The 17,209-nt window shown below is 47.9% G+C and overlaps 1 protein-coding gene across 1 annotated transcript; it reads left to right on the top strand.

Moving 5' to 3' along the window:
- Positions 1 to 1,518: 1,518 nt before the first annotated feature.
- On the top strand, positions 1,519 to 16,954 carry LOC126522106 (glutamate receptor 1-like). The gene is made up of 5 exons (XM_072288514.1): positions 1,519 to 1,751; positions 5,435 to 5,594; positions 6,831 to 7,048; positions 8,728 to 9,014; positions 16,631 to 16,954. Exons 1-5 carry the CDS (start codon positions 1,680 to 1,682, stop codon positions 16,851 to 16,853), a joined length of 960 nt encoding a protein of 319 aa, XP_072144615.1. The 5' UTR covers positions 1,519 to 1,679; the 3' UTR covers positions 16,854 to 16,954.
- The last annotated feature ends 255 nt before the right edge of the window (positions 16,955 to 17,209 follow it).

Raw genomic sequence — 17,209 nt, 5'->3', positions numbered from 1 at the left:
TCGAAACCGAACATCGGCTTTCCGAACGCGTACAAGATAGCGGCCCAGGCTTCTCGCGTTGAAACAACTATTATGACCTATAGGCAAACGATCTACACGTAAACAAGCAGCGCCTCTATTTCGCGAGAACGAAGCACACACTTATACTTCTCTTTCTCTAAAAGAAAGAACCACGATGCCAAGAAACTTGAATTTAGGCGATGAGGTATACATTACTGGCACAGCGAAGCGCGACCCATGCACTAATTGAGATTTGTTCTTGTGCCGGAATTTTTATCCAGACGCTTTTATTATTGACGCCAGCCAAACGAATTTCAAAAGTGAAACAAGCCCATTAAAAGACTAAGGCATTACGCGGAATGGACCGCGGGGCCGGAATCGCAAAGTTTCTCCTTCATGAATGCTCTTTGTACAGCTTCACAGTATACTGTACAAACAGGAGTGCACTGTACAATACACTCTGATGCTGTACATACTGTACACACTCCTGTACAATATGTATAGCATCAGACTGGCTGGGATTTCTCTGTTACTAATAAATACAGCGTAAGCTCTTTTTGAGCGTGTGGCCTCTGGGTACTAGTTCTCGAAGATTTTGTTCGTAGGTGCCTTTTGCGATTGGTCGTTGGCCTTTACTAGTACTGAGCCTAGCATCATGTTTGGCCGGCCTCTGCATCGAGAAGTAATTCTAGTTCAAGAGCTTTTTGTTAATATAGGGCCCGCAGTGTAGTGGACACACGGCTACAAAACCACTTTCAAAGAACGTACTACGCGAAGTAGAATTTGAAAGGGGTTGTACATATTTGATCACTTTCATTTCGCAGATAGTGTGCCAGCAAAATGCACGCAACCAGTTTTTTTTCTTTGCAGTTGCAGTTCTCAAAGCATATTCACAAAATCAAAGAGAAGTTTAGATACAAACGTGTCCATGACCCGACTCACGTTTCCCCGTGTTTGATGTTGTTTTGTGGTGACGTAACTATGAGTTGGCTGGTTTGATGAAAGCCCCAGTCTGCCCTTTTCCCCGCACTATTAATTAAACTAAACCCGTTTGCCGGGTACGACTATCTACGTCACTGATGACGTCATTATGGAAATTTCTTACATTATTACAAAATCTTACACGTGCTAAGGACGAAGGAAAAGGGGAAGGGTCGCGACACACTACATGGCGATGCCCAGCTACATTTTAACATAACTGTTTCGAATTTATGGCATAACATGAAAGCGCTACCTTTATATTTTCTTCAATTCGAGCAAGTGGTTGGATTCCAGAACACAATCTGCCTGTTTAGTGCATGACGTCATGCAATCAATATAAGGACGAGTACGATGTTGCGCAGGAGTCTATCCAAACTTCTAAAGCTATATACTGTCAAGTTTAATCATTCATCCACCTTCTGGTGTGCATAAATACATCGTGGACCCTAGGCATAATTTCTAAAGCTTCAGTCACGCAGCCTTTGAGCGTTAGTGGTTCCCTTATCTGCGGCAATGTCGCAAGCAGAAGATCGCGTTCAACCGTGCTGCTCGCATCGATTCCGATTTCTTCCTTTTCAGGCATACTTTTATGTCGTATTTTTTGACAGGAGGCCGATTTGGCGCTGTCTGTGATCAATCCCACGAGCGAGAAGAAGGATGTCGCGGTAGAGTCGGAGACGATCCTTCCCATCGAGATCATGATTCTCGCCGGTCGCCAGTCAAGCCACGAGAGCAACATACTCGGCATCATACAAATCTTCCCCTGGGAGGTGAGAAGGGCACGTGCGATAAAAGAACACGTGACACACAGACACACACGCACATGCACAAAAATTTGCGCGATGGATATAGCAAATATGCGAGAAAACAAGTGTATTCTTGGCTTGCTATACGCTTTAGCAGCAATGAAATGATAAAGCAAGCAACGAGGAAGTTATAGACACGAAGCTATAATGTGCGTGGAGCCACGCGTCCTATGGCGTACGTGAATATCACACTTGCTTGACCTTCGAGCAGCGTACATACATGTGGAATTAAAAGCTGGGCCCATGGATCTATTTGCGAAACCGCAACGAATTGCCAGAAAACGCATAAAATATGCCTAATAATTTCCTTTTAGGGACTCGTGCTCGTGATATCCTATCACTTAGCTGTCAATACTCAAGGAAGTACAAGGAAATCCACAGCAGTCGCCCACATTGGCTGTGTAATTGGTAGGCTATAGGCCGCGCAGCTTAGCGCAATCGCGTTCGCGAGAAACTACACATAGCAATAGGGAGCGGATAAGCGACCTTCTTTGGGAACTGTTGGCTCGGAGCCTAATAGTTCGAGCGCACGAGGTCAGATGTTGTGACACCTGTGACACCACCCCGAACGCTCAAGTTACCGAATAGAACATTGTAAACGTGATATCGGTGTCGCTGGAGACAGAGATAAAAGATCGTGTTCTTGATCATGTCGCATTCTTCAATTCACTGGAAAAGAAAAAAGGTGGGGAAGAGAAAGCACAGACGATAAGCTGACAACAGACTTCAATCTACCCGCGCTGGCAGAGAATGCACTGCGAACAATTTCTTTCACCCACCACCAGGTGGGGATAGGCGTTCAAAATAAGCTTGGTCTATCTACGGTCGCGGTGCAGCGCATCGGTTCGATTGCTGTTTGAAGGTACCTGGTGCATAGCGCGTTCGGAAAGCAAGTGTTTCACTCACGTTCACATCCCATTCACGTCATCGCATTGCTCTCAAATGCTCGCACGACCCGTAAAAAGGTCTACTGATAGAAACTGAACACCCTTGCGTTAACATTGCGCTGCTCATTCACAATGATCGCTTGCGAGAGTGCGGTTTGGTAGTAACATGGAGTAACATAATTTGGACGGCAACAAACAGCGCTGGGACGGGACTAAGTCAGGACGACAGACAAGGCGCTGAACTAACAACCACTGGTTTAGTGCGGGGAATGCAATATATACAAAAGTAAAGACTCAACGCAGAAGAACAAAACACGGTATCTGCGTCGGCAAAGGAAAGAAATCATCACATCACGTGCGCCGTCAAGTGGGCTGTCACGTTCTTAACAAATAGTTAATCTCACAGATATGCAGGGAAATAGCGGACACACTACGCAGGAATTTCGATGCGATTGGATAGAAAACACTTCGCGGATCTCGCGTGCTCTTTGCTCTGTCATCCTGACATCGTCCCGTCCAAGCGCTGTTTGTTCCCGCCCTGATAATGTAGCAACCAGGGGCGCTATAACGTAAAACTATTCCAAACTTTTCTATTCCAATTCTGCTATCAGCCCTCCACGATTGGTCAAAAACTTTTTTCGACCACCCCCACTTTACCTGTCTGTCACGCGATGTCACGAAAACCGCGATACCTCCCCATCTGATATGATGTGTACACACTGATTATGCATGATTTGACAGAAAAAAGAAAAACAGTTATTTTTGATTCGACCCCTTTTCGCCATTAGCCCTCGGCTATTGGTAAAAAGTTTTCGGGCTGCACCCACTTCACCTGCCTGTTACGCGACGTCACAAAATCGCAAGAACTCACCGCGTCAAGGTGACGTGTACGCGATAAAGATGCATTAATATGCCGAACAAAACTGAATTTTCTTCGGAATAGCCGCAGGCTGCCCCGTTCCGAAAGGAATAGAGGATGGTTGCCGCCGATCGCTCAGACGCTGGCTACTCGCACCAGCCGGAGAGCATGGGTGTATTTGCGTATAATAAAACTGCTTGCGTGGCCGTGTAACGTTTTCGAGCACTTTCAGCACGTTTACCCCCTCATTCTGCCAACTCTTCTTTGCTGAGGGTCCGTTTTAGCGTCATTCTTGAGCTTCCGTTGCATGCCGCCGTGATTTTCGACCAGCCACCGCAAGCTAAGTAAGGGAAAGCCTACCAATCGTAGATGCCGGCACCACCCTCTTCATCTGGTTATCGACTTTCAGTGCAGTGGCTCGGCCCCATCGAATCCCTCTCCACTTGAGCTTTCTCCTCGCCTCTTGTCAGCCAATTAGATGCGACAAGCCGCTCAGTGTAGGCATGTTATTCGTTTTTCAAGCAAACAAAAGTGACCTCCTATGAACGAGGAGAGCGTTTGATTGGTCTGTGCAGACAACCCTGCGGGTGACCGCCCGGTGCTTGCGTTGGTCGTTACGCAAATTTGACGTCAGGAGATTGGAATAGAAACATATTGGAATAGTTTTACGTTATAGGGCCCCAGTCCTGATCAGCACACTCCTGAAGTAACGTAACTAGACTTTGACAAATAACTGCGCGTGGTGGAGGAATAAATTAAGGCAGATTAGCAAACGATTATGCAAGAGTTTGATATAAAACACGCAAAGCCATCGGTAAGCATTGCAACGATGACGCTTAAAGACGTGCTCGGTGGACCATGGTGCCGAAACTCGGTGTTGCAGTCACTCCTGACCTTAGTTGGTTCACGTAGATGAGCTTTCGTGCTATTTCTTCCCTTCATTCAGGAAATGTGGACAGCTGTAAATTTTCATGCAATACATGAGAAAGATCAAAAACAAAATTTAGCGTGAAGCTTGAATACTTGAGCCATTCTTGCGCGGCGCCTGAGAAGCAACAAACTATGATAGAATCCACCACATAAGGCAATTCTCTAACAGACAGAATGAGGCCATTAGTATAACGATTAACTACAAAGAACATCCCATGTAACACATCCCGGGTAACCTCTGATTGGGTATCGAAGCAAGTAGCCGACCAGCATGCAAGGAGCAGTCATATTACAACAAATAAAAAGAGAGATTGCAGATCCCCGTAATTTTGTTCCCGTAGCATGCTACCTACGTGTCGCTCTGAGTACGTGATTTCGTGTTTTCTATGTGAAACTATGCTGAGCGCGTAACAGGGGCCCAGGACTTTGTCACGCATTTTTGTTTGCCTCTACAGCCCTGGAACTTCTGTACATTGCTATGTACAAATAAAACCTGAATCTGAACTGTTGCTGCTTTAGAGCACTGGTATCAAGACTGCCTGGTGCAGTAGCAGTGTTAGTATCGGCATTTTGGGAGGCCGTGTACGTTATCAGAAATATACTTTCTTTTTTTTGCCGCCTAGAAGAGTAGTGAACCTCAAAAACATTGGTAACAGCTTACAGTTGTACACAGTATGAGAAGATGTTGCAATCGGCACTGCCGCTCCTTGCTACGTGTCGGTGTCGCCAATTGAAGATCTCAAGTATGTTCAGCCTCGCTTCAAGCGAGTGGCCGATTTCTGTGCGTAACTTTTCTGATACTTTTAATTACTATATACTTACATTTCTCACTACTTACCTTTTTATATTACTTTTCTTTTTTCCCAGCAAATGAGCGCCCCGATTCATCAAACGTTTTGCAAAGCACCTTTCACGTGCCGAAGTTTATAAAGGCTGTATACACTCAACGCGCTGTCCTACTTCTCTGGCAGGTTTGGCTGCTCGCCTTTTGCGGTTTTATCATGTCCGCCGTCGTATGGTCTGTCGGCGACTACATTCACTTCCGACTCGGCGACAAGAACGGACCATTCGACCACGTCGGTAACTTCCTCGGTCGCCTGTGGGCCTTCGTCGAGAGCACTTTGCTGGAAGGTGGGAACAATAAGCACCAACAGTTTCTTTTGCCTCTGCCGTTCTGTAGTCGAAGCGCAAGGATAACCTTTTTCCATCATCCTTCCTACGTAGGCCCAGGAAACGACGTGGGCATTACAACACTTTATGAAATTTACTGTCCTCGGTGACCGGCTATATGTAGGCGTAATGGGAAGTCCTACGTGTTCGCACTGCTAATGCATCCCTCATTCTCACTGTTTCCTTTTTTTTTTGGCCTGGCGCAAGTGTGTAAGTGTATGCCTTAATGTGTAGAAAAGGGACTCACGCCTGGTTGTTACTCCTACCTTCCCTTCCTTCTTTTTCTTCTTCTTGTTTTTGTTGTTGCTACCAAAACTGTTAATAACTGGCCCGTCGTTCACTACCAAGTGAATTGTACCATTTCCTAGGCATACTTGATTGTGGCGCGAAAGACATTTCGTGAAAAGGGACAGAAAAAAAGAACCTGTAGAGGCAAACTGCAAACTGTTTAATGATAGCCTCAGAAACATACACAAAAATACAGAGAACATATAGAATAACTAGTATTAATTAATTATTCAACTCATCAAATATTCTAATTAGATTAAAAGTGTCAACGCGAAAATTGTAGAGCGACATGAAAAACTCCCGATACAACTTTATGTTGCTCAATACGTGCTACATAAAAGTGTTTTTCTGCGCGTGATAGAAGCCCTCAAATGCACGCGAAATAGCCGCGCGACTGGCCGCTCGAGGCACTTTTCGTGTTCGCAGGCTTCTTTCCGCTCGAAAAAAGTCTTTTATGTAGCACGTATTGAGGAACAGAAAGCTCTTTCGGGAGTTTTTCATGTCGCTCTACAATTTTCTCGACACTTTTCACCTAACTATAATATTTGAGAATTTGATTAATTAATTAGGACTAATTATGTAATTAGGTAGAATAAAAAGATAATTTGAGCATCTCCTAGCGACGGCAAACAACATTACCTTGCTTTCGTCCAGCTACGTGGCATTCGCATGTTTTTTAGACTCTGGCTGAAGTTAGCTGGGACACCCTGCATGTACAGCATCAGGATTGGCCGAAATTTTCTCTTACGAAAAATTCTAGCGTAAGAGCAGAAGATAGCCAGTCCTGATGTCGGGCATATTATTATAGCGAAGGTGACCACGTGATTTTCAAGAACGTTTAAATTCTAACGAAAAACTTGGTGACTACGGGCTGCACGCTGTTGTCCGCACTGAGAACACCCCCCGCAGCGTCGCCGGTGGTGCCCAGCCGGATCTCTGCGCGCATTCTGGTCGGCGCTTACTGGCTCGTGGTGATCATCCTGACTACGGCCTTCGCGGGCCAAATGAAGGCAATGCTGATGGTACGCCAGGAGGCCGACCGCATCGACAGCCTCAAGGACCTGTCCGAGAGGCCCACCATGAAGCCGTACGCTCCGGCCGGAAGCGCTGTAGTCTCCTCCATCAGGGTGAGACCGGAGGGGTTGCGTTATTTGCGCTTTGGTCACGTACTACGATTAGGTGTGCGGTTTATAAAAAAGTTAGATGCATCCGCTATTACGTGCCTGCTCTTCCAACTGTTGTTGCGACGTACCTGAAGTAGTGCACCATCCCCTCTGCGCTTACAAGAACTAAAATTACACGAACTAAAGAATAATGATGCAGGAGCCGATAGAGATCATGGCTACTTCAAAAGAATGCCCCACCTCCCCCTCAAATAAATAAATAAATAAATAAATAAATAAATAAATAAATAAATAAATAAATAAATAGGACAGATCTCAGGCAATGTGGGAATTGATGTTATGCGAAGCACTTTGCAGGTAGCTGGCTATGCGGCGTTGTTTGGGGTTCCGCAAAGAGTTTCCAGGTGGACCCAAAGTGCTTGTGTAAATCGAGTAGTGTGCATGACGCGAGCGTACGTGTGTGTGACGATAGCAGCAAGACGACGACAGTGGCGACGATCATACGACCGCTGTCGCCAGGCAAACCTCTCCAGGATTCATTAACTCTCGCTATCGTATGACCGCGACCACGTGTTTCCTACGGCAGACGCTCTGTGGGAACTTATACGATATGCCAATTATTGGGATCTGCATACGTACTGGACGGGCGGCAGGGGAGAGAAACACAGATTGTACAAGTGTTATACAACCGTGCGACCCAATGTATATGTCACGGGCTCTATGTTAGAACGACGCGGTGGCACTTCGGCACACAAATGTTAAAGCGCGATCGGCATGAGCCGATCATGAAGGCAGTAGATTAACGTGGCACAGTTAATTCGCAATGCATCGCACGGCACTCTCCTTCGCTACGAGCAGAGTGCCGGGCAGTGCAAGTTAATCGCGAAGACGGAGCAGTCTGACACAGCGCCTCAAAGCACGAGCTGTCACACGATGCACGCGCAAACCGCTTCAAAGAGTTATTCGGCTTTGGCGCGAGAGGAGTGTACGTGCGTTATGAAACGCGCTAAAAAAATGCTGGTAGCGCCAGTGGTTAAACAGCTTTTTTTAAAGCTGTACACAAGAAGCTTACCGGTTAAAAAATGCTTAGAGGATAGGGGTTTATTTGTTTCGTGGGATACTCGTTATCTATTGTGCAAAATAACCGGGACAATTGAACACGTGTTTTTAGATTGCTGGAGTGGGTTGTTTCTTTGGGATATCTCACAGAGAACCTTGAAAATTGAGTTACCATTAAGTCCGCATGGAATCCGTTATCTGCCGGTTTAGAACGAGGATGGCGTGCCTTTTGGTCTTGTTAAGCTCCTGTGCCCGCAATGGATATCATAAACTCGGACGGCTGTGCACTATACAGATGTTTGACCTGTTGAGTAAGGTTAGGGTAGGTAAAGTAAGGTTAGGCTAGGGTAGACAAGGTTAGGTGAGGTTAGGTAAGGTTAAGTTATGTTCAATGAGACAAGGTTATGTTAAGCTAGGCAAGGCTCGGTTAGGTTAGGTTAGGTTGCGTAAGGATAGGTTGGGTAAGGTTACGTAAGGTCAGGCTATGTTAAGTACGGTTAGGTTCATGGTACATCAAATAGAGCATTTTGAGTTTCGTGCCTAGGTTGCAGCGCAGCAATAAACGAAAACAAAAATACGCATCAATAAGTGCACTCCTGCATTTTCTGGCTTTCTCGAAGTAGTACTCCAGGGACCCGTACTACCAGAAAGTGTGGAGAATGATGCAAAAGTTCAAGTCCGACCTACCCCCAGCCGTCGTCCTGTCCGACAGCTCGATGCGAGAGATCATACGCGGCAAGGCGGTGCTCATCCTGAGCCGCCCAACGCTGGCCGAGCGGGCTAACGAGGTGTGCGCCAACTCCAGCGAGGGCGAGTTCTACGTGGGCCGGGTGCCCACGTTCAAGTTCAACTCGGTTTTCTACCTCAACAAGCGCATGCCCGCCACCCTCAGGGACTTCATCAACAAGAGGTGAGCGTCATGTCGACGTCATCAGAGAAGCTTTGCTTATGCACACCGCGCGAACATCGACTCCACCCCACACCGTGTGCACTTGTGTGGGCTTCGTTCGTGCATTTGAAACAAACTTGTATGACCGAGACACCCGCGGACTTTGTTCCAGCTGAAGCTTTTCGAGTGACTTTTACCCTTAATGCAGATACGTCTTCTTCCGTCATATTTGAGTACCACCTCATAGAGGCTACAGGACTTTATACATTTTCGCATGTTCTGTCGCATATTATAATCCAGGTGAAAAGGTGCAGCCATCGACAGGAAACAGCATCAAGAGCTACTCTATCAATTTTCATTTCAATAAAAAAATTGTGTTAGTCTCGCCCGAAAACGGCGATAACAAGATTTCGCGTTGCGCTAGAACTCCTCGGACGGTGTTCTAAATATAGGCGGAGGCGACGTGTTGGCACGACGCAGCACGTGCACCAACTGCTGCTGCGCAGAGGAAGAGTGCCCCGTCTAGGGTGCCTCGATGTCCTCGTCGCCCGCCCCTAAATACAGACCTGGCGGAGACAACCGCGGCGTCTACTACGGCCTTGGGCACGCGAATGGCGGACGACATAGTAGACGCCTTCGGCGGACGCCGTAGGGACGCGTTGCCGCCGCTTGTATGCATCCGCCATTCGCGTGCCCAACGCCGTAGTAGACGCCATGGTTGTCTCCAACCTGTACGGAGCGGCGGGCGAGGAGGACATTTAGGCACTCTAGCCTTGACAGATACCAGCCATATCGCAACGCTGGTGCGGTGATGAGCGTCTCCTGTAGTATTGCAGAGGTGGCACCTCCGTCGTGCACGATATGATACTGAAGGAAAACCGTTGGCGTTTTTAAGCGCCCATATAAAGGATTAGATAGATTTAGCTTGACCTTTACAACGGCGTGCCACGTACGTGGCTGCTCTGTGGGCTTCTTCAAATGTGCAGTCCCGGATTGTCCGCAAACCGTTCGCTGCTTCCGCTGTGACCAATTCTGACAGAAGGGCACGTACGTCACAGCTCACGTCACCTAGCTGCCGGAAACTGTCCGAGGTAGAACAAATGGTTCTAGGAGGTGTTGCTTGAACGCGGAGGTACTTTGGCCACCGGAAGTCACTCTCCTGGCTACCAGTGTATGTTCGTAGTGACTCGTAGCTAACCCACAAAAGCTGATTCATTAGCGAGGTGCCTAACAGAACGACGACCAGAGGTGTCATTCCCCACCGTCGTCAACATTCATCGTGCTTCCCTGCCGTCGGGCTTCACACCTTCGACCCGTTCATCGTCAACCTTTTAGTGCCTATGACAACCGAAACTCAACCTTCTATCGTCTCCCAAGGACACGAAAGAAGGTTGACCTCACTGCCTTTGCCTTGAACCAAGCAACTTTGAATTGCTTGCACGCTATTTACTTTGACCAAGTTCACATATACACTAATGGTTCTTCCACTCAGACCAGATCCACCAGCGCGGTGTTTATCCTGTCACAGTCAACGAGCATAAGGTAAGATATTTCTAACGTCACAAAATCGAAGATTTCAGAGCTTATTGCCCTCCGAGGCACCATTGATTATATTAACCAACAACCGGCTAATCGGTGGGCAATATTCTGCGACTCAAAAACGACCTTACAGTGTCATTTGTCGGCTATTCATTGCAGGTTCAGCGAACAACTTGTGTCGGGAATACGAGAAACGCTCCATTTGGTGATCGCAAAAGAATAAAACATGGTGATTCAGTGGCAGCTGAGTTATTGTGGTATTTACATCAACTATCTCGCCGACAAAGTTGATAGAAAATATAAGATATGATGTGATTATGCCTCACGCCGTAGTGGGGGATTCCGGATTAATTTTGACAACCTGGCGTTCTTTAATGTGCACCTAAATCTAAGTACATGGGTGCTTTCGCATTTCGCTCCCATCGAAATATGGCCGCCGTGGCCGAGATGCGATCCCGCGACCTCGTGCTTAGCAGCCCAGCAGTTGCTATAAAAGCAAGTGAAGGAACAAACATTGTTTGTATACATTTATCAACGTCTGACGCAGCCCAGCACTCTAGCAAGCTAGCGCATGATTGGAGAGGAGAGAAAAGATACAGAGAAAGGCAGGGAGGTTAACCAGAGGTAGTTTCGGTTGGCTACCCTGCACGGGGGAAAGGGTTAAGGGGGATAAAAAGAGAAAGAGAGTGGAAGGGGGAGATAGAGAGAAAGACATGAGCACGAACAAATCGCGTACACTATAGAGCGGTAGGGGGCCGCGTTCTTAATGTCTATCGTGAAGCCCCGTAGATCGCAGGAACCTTCATAACGCGAGTAAGGCCTTCAACGCGGATATTTTTTCGGAGCCCTAACCTAAAGCTTTGAGTTCTGATAATCGACGATTGTCCAACTGGTCCAGTACTCTGCACAGTACGACGTGGTAAGGTCGTGATTTCGCATACGTTGGTCTGGGAATCCGGATTAAATTTCGCAGGTAATGAGCTAGCTTAATTATATCCAATAAGTAGCACGAACAGTGAGAGCGTGACGTAAACTGCGCATTGCAACCACAATGAATAAGTGCAGGATGCGACTACATTACGTAAGCTTTATGGTGGTTTCACGACAGGGCCTCCGTGACTGCATCATCTCGGAGGCGACGCTAACGAATTCGCTGAGTAGGGCGGCAACGTTCGAGTAGCCACTAGCAGACGACGGTAGCCAGGAGAGCGACTTCCGATCACGGTGCTTTCGAGTGGAACCTCGGACAGTCCCTTGCATCTGGGTCACGTGACTGTGACGCATCCTTCTGTCAGGGCTAGTCAGATCGGAAGTCGCAGTCACTTTGCGGACACTCCGGGTCGGCATAATAGAAGGGGCCCACTGGTTCAAGCAAAAGCCTCCCGACAGCTCCGAGAGACGGCGAGCAGCCCGGGACTTCCATTACGTGCGAAACTAACGCGATTCTGGCAGTTTTCGGTCTGGTGGGAGGAGCTTCCGAAGCTGCTCGAGAAAACAAAATGGAGGTCAACAGTCCCAAACAGTCCAGGACTGCCAGTGACGGATAAACGCCGAGGCCCAGTGCGAACGCTATACTCGCGGACAACTTTCTGTTGTTATGAAGGGAAAGCTACAGGGGGCGGAGCTTCCGCACATATGTTACCACGCCAAGTAGTCCGCCAGCGTCTGACAGTGCTTTTGAATGCTCGGAACAGACGGTGAATTGACGCAGCTTCCACGAACGACGGTTTCTCGTTTGCCCAGACGCGGAAGGGAAAAGCCGCAAAATAAGTAAATTTTACATTCAGTGGTGTGTTTTGTCTTATTATTCTGTTGTTAATAAGGTCTGTATGTTTTCTCTTCCCCAGCTTAAACTAATGTGGATGAAAACGTGGGACCCTTTTCAGAAGCGCTCTCACATGTGCGCGCTTTGCCTCCGTGGCTTTTCCTTCATAGCCACAGAAAGTTGTCCGCGAGCATAGTTCACATGCGCACAACGCTCAGGCAAGCAGCGGAAACCAGGACGCTGCCCTGGCTTCGGCAGAGACGATTGAGCGGAGCATGATGTAGCGTCCACAACTGGGATATTCGCATTCGCAGTCAAATGCACCGCGTGTCTCTGGAGACCTACATGCGCGGGCCCATGCACCTCGATACAGGGCACGGAGGAAGAAAAAAAATTCAGTGCCATTCCGCTCTTCGAAGGTGGATGACCAGCGAAGCTGTGTATAGTGATGACCATATTGATTTAATACACGGGGATAACTATATTGATTGAATAAAGACGCACACACGTGACTTCGTGATTCTGGCATCTTTTATTTTATTTTGTTACCCTATTGATCATCGTTTATGGTCCCTATGGTAGACGGCCATGGGTTGAACGACGATGCTGGAAAGATTTTTCAGCAAACGTCAAGTATATACTTGACGTTTATATACATGACCGATTCGTATAGCTGGTACATTGACATGTGTTTAGTATTGAACTCCGACTCTATCCTCCTCGCGGTATTCGGGGTCCCAAGGGGCATCGCGCATGCACTTGGCGTCGGCGGCCCGCTCGTTGTCGGTGGTCTCCTTCCGCCGCCGCCGTGGCCATTCCCGTTGCTGTTCGCGAAGGCGATCTTCACGGGGCACGCTTCTGTTCTTCGTCGGACGGAAGGCGGCTACGCGACGGTTCAGGCCCGTCGACCGAGGCGCGCTCGGCGTCAACGGCTTCCCGCCACCTTCGTGCCATTCCCGCCTCACGGGTTGCAGAATCAAGCGTCTTTCCTTTCTTTAGATCACTATCATCATCGCCATTCCCGCTTCTCAGGCCGTCGCTCTTGGAGGGCACGTTGCTTTTCCTCGGTGCGCACAATACGCGTCCTACCCATAGCACGACCGGAACGCATCTGCTGATAACGGCGATAGGCGATGTCACGGTAAAGAGGCACGCACATAACGTCGGACTATAAGCGCGCCTTTAGCGTCTATTGTCCGACGTTATCGGCGCGCGGGCAAGGCTCGACGCCAGGCGCGTCGGAGCGCTGTCGACTTCTTGTTCTACGCGAACATCTTTTACGCACTCGGAGAAAAACGTGAACCTAGTCATATACAGCTTCACTGTGAAAGGTTTCTTGCTTCCCTTCGCTTTACCACCTGAAAGACCCCTTGACAGGGGTATCACATAAGGGGTGGCAAGACATCAGTACATAATTTGCATCATCCATAATTGACCACGGAATCAAGAACAGAAAGAACTGAAAAGAAAAACATATAGTACATGATATAAAGCGTTAAATTCGTCAGTACAAGTACATAGACCAAAGTAATACAAACTAATATTACACGAGCAGATAAGTGCGTTAACATGTCAGTTTTATTGTGAAAAGTGTGCAGTGGCACTCTCCATAAACGCGCAAGAGCGAATGATGCGGCGATATGGTGAAGCGCCAAGAGAGCGCTTGCTGCCCTCCTTGGCTTTTGTGACGAGACTCAGCTGAGAGCGCGGCTGTAAGCCCCGCTTTGCTTCTTCTTTAACCTTCTTGTTTTTTTTTCCGCTCTCTTTCATTCTCTCTCTCATCTTTTTCTCCCCACTCCCCTTACCCCGTGCAGTGCTGTTGAGGTGCCCTCCCTTGAGAGACAGTTACGGCACTGCACTTTTCTCTTCCTTTCATCTTAAAATCACTACTACTACTACTACTAAGCAGGTTGTTCCCATCTGTAGGGGCCTGGCAAAAGAATGAGGCGGAAAAAATAGCAGTGCGCATGCAAGTGCGGCTCACGTGAAAGGTGTGCCGTGTACGATGGGATGTTTGGGTTGCGGGGAGGATATGCGGTGGTTGATTAAGCGAGGTGTAATAAAATTTGTGGGAAATTGAGAGGGTTGCAATGCGCCGGCGCGTACAAGGAGGAAGTAAATCCAATTATTTTTTTAAAGTAAGAAATGCTCACTTCATATGAATAATTAGAATAAATGAACCTTGAGGCGCGGTTTTGAACGCTTTCGAGTGCATTGATGAGATATGGTTGGTGCGGATTCCATATGGCAGATGCATATCCCAGTTTCGGTCGGGCAGTTGACAGGTAGTCCAGTAGTTTAACCGGTGTGGGGGCGCGTTTTAGATGAAGCTTGAGAAAACCCGGTGATTTGTTAGCAGATGAGGTAATGTTAGGGACGTGTGTGTACCAGGATTCCAAGTCGTTAGATACAGTGACACCTAAGTATATGTAAGACTTCGAAGCACACACGGGAATGTTATTGATTGTGTATATGTAAGGAAATGGATCGTGCTGATTGGAAAATACCATCAAGTCGCATTTCTTAGGATTAAGTTTCACTAACCACCGGTTGCACCATAACTGTAAACAGTTAATGTCCTCATAAAGTAAGTCTTAATTAGATGTGCCAGTAAATGTTTGATAAATGACGCAGTCGTCTGCGAACAAACGAAGTTTACAAGACTCGTGAAGGGGTAAGTCATTAATGTATATTAAGAAAAGCAGAGGCCCAAGAATAGACCCTTACGGTACACCGGAAGTCACTGGTAGAAGATTTGATGCACGGTTGTTAACTGTAATCAACTGAGATTGGCTTGTCAGGAACGCTTCGATCCATCGTAAAATCTCGGGGTAAAGGTTCGTAAGAGAAAGTTTTAGTAATAGACGTTGGTGTGGGTACCTTGTCGAAAGCTTTCGCAGGGTCAGCACGACGGCGTCAGAACGAACATCTATCACTATGGCAAGCGCAAAAATGGCGGGAAATATGTGCGGTACCCAGCGTTAAAGAACAGCTTTCTATGTGTCACAGTAGTGCGCCCGAAATAATGCAAAGTACTGTTATAACAAAGAGGCAACCCCGTCTGACGGCTGGTCATAATTCACGACATAAGCGATAAGGGTGCTAGCTTGCAGTAAGTTGTTTTCATCGTCTCAGGCCTTTTATGGCACAGAGGTTTTAGCAAGAAACTCTATGCTTTATGGCATCTCGGCCACCGTTTTGTTTGATACGTTCGAAGGTAACACCGAGAAATGTGTTGGCAATACATTGGGTATCCACACTCTTCATTTGCCTGTGCCAGTTTGAAGCGTCTGCTATTGTACAACGTGCACCATTTGAATATACTCAGCATGAAATCTCATCTGGAGTCATTGAGTCAATTCATTTTAAGATATTAGTTAAAAACGGTGTATGTTGCGAAAGAAGGCATCGTTGCTGCCTTGGTTTGGTCATTTCTAGTTTGTGGGCCAATAGAAATTGACAGAAATGCTGTGCAATGGCCAGAGCAGATCTTGAGGTTTAATGGGATAGCATTTAGCTTGCACTGCGAGTACATATTTGGCTCCCACAGCGGTGCTCAACCAGGGACCCCATGGGAGACACGTGAACATTTGGTGCCGCCTTAATAGCAGTGCTTCACTAGAAACCTTCATCTCAGCGGAAGATGTCCTAACCCTGCGCGGGTGCGGCACGTTTGCGCCACGCAGCAAGCAAGGCAACTGCTGTTAAACAGAAGAAACAGGGCCCTGGCACCTACCAGGCGTCTCACAACGTCGGCGTAATAAGGAGCAAGCCATTGGTGTTTCACGCGTCGCACAGACCTCGGCGCCCACCGAAATATTAGACATCCTTAGCTTGATTGTCCGCTCAGCTCGCATAGACAGAGTAGCTGAGCAGGAACGCATGCTTGCGCACAACGCTCATGGCAGAAGTTGAAGGTAGAACGCTGCCCTTGATCCGTCACCGAGCCGGTTCAGCCTATATAGCATTGACGGTGCGCCACTTTGCTTTCTCATTCTTGCAGCCAAACGGACGTCCGCCGTTTCTGGAGGCCCTCGCTCTATACAACTCCACGCGCGTTCTGCGCATGCGCTATCGACTGCGCGACAGCCCGAGTGCACCTCGAGCGTCCGTGCCATTGCTATCGCAATAATATTAGATAACGTCAGCTTGGACGCTGTAGACCTGCGCCGAAAGCAAGCGCTTGGTCATGGTCTCCGTGTCCTTGAAACTCGAATGAATGAATCGGAGCCGCCGCCTTGATAACGAGTAGAATTTTCCCCTGAATGACAATCACTTGACAGCCTTTCTAATCTGCGCGTGCCCTCATTCGTTTTGTTCCCGTGCTTGACAGAATCCTCTGGCTCCGCGACTCCGGCCTGTTGGAGAAGTGGTGGAGGGAGTCCTCGGGAAACTGGGAGGGCTGCGGCCAGGCGACCAGTGACGGAACGCTGACGTTCGCCGACTTCAGCGACTTGATCAAGCTTTTGATGGCCATGCTCGCCTGCGCCTGCGTCGTCTGCCTCGCCGAGGTGGCAGTTGGACGCGGTCTCCGCATGCGCCAGCTCAGCCAATAAGAAAATCTGAATTCGGCCTACATGTGTGACTGGAATAGCGTAGCACACTATAGGTATGCATGGTCATTGCACGAAGCGTACAGACGCGACGCTACTTTGCATATCCTTAACTAGATCGAACTCGTTTTCACCTGAACACGTGTTTCGTAATCGCGAGTCAGCCTCGAAAGAAGCTATAGGAACAGCGCAACGAAAGATGGAAGAGAAATTATAGGAGTTACAACGTACGCGAAGAGACACAATGACGGCGGCACGGATTGCCGCGAGTGAGTCGGAGCTTGTTCTGCACACGCGCTCTCTATGAACAAACCTATTGACAAACTGTTGATTCTATGCTATCAACGACAAGTCCTCTG

This window comes from Dermacentor andersoni, chromosome 6, assembly GCF_023375885.2.
Source record: "Dermacentor andersoni chromosome 6, qqDerAnde1_hic_scaffold, whole genome shotgun sequence".
Taxonomy (NCBI): domain Eukaryota; kingdom Metazoa; phylum Arthropoda; class Arachnida; order Ixodida; family Ixodidae; genus Dermacentor; species Dermacentor andersoni.
This window is presented reverse-complemented; position numbering and strand designations above follow the sequence as displayed.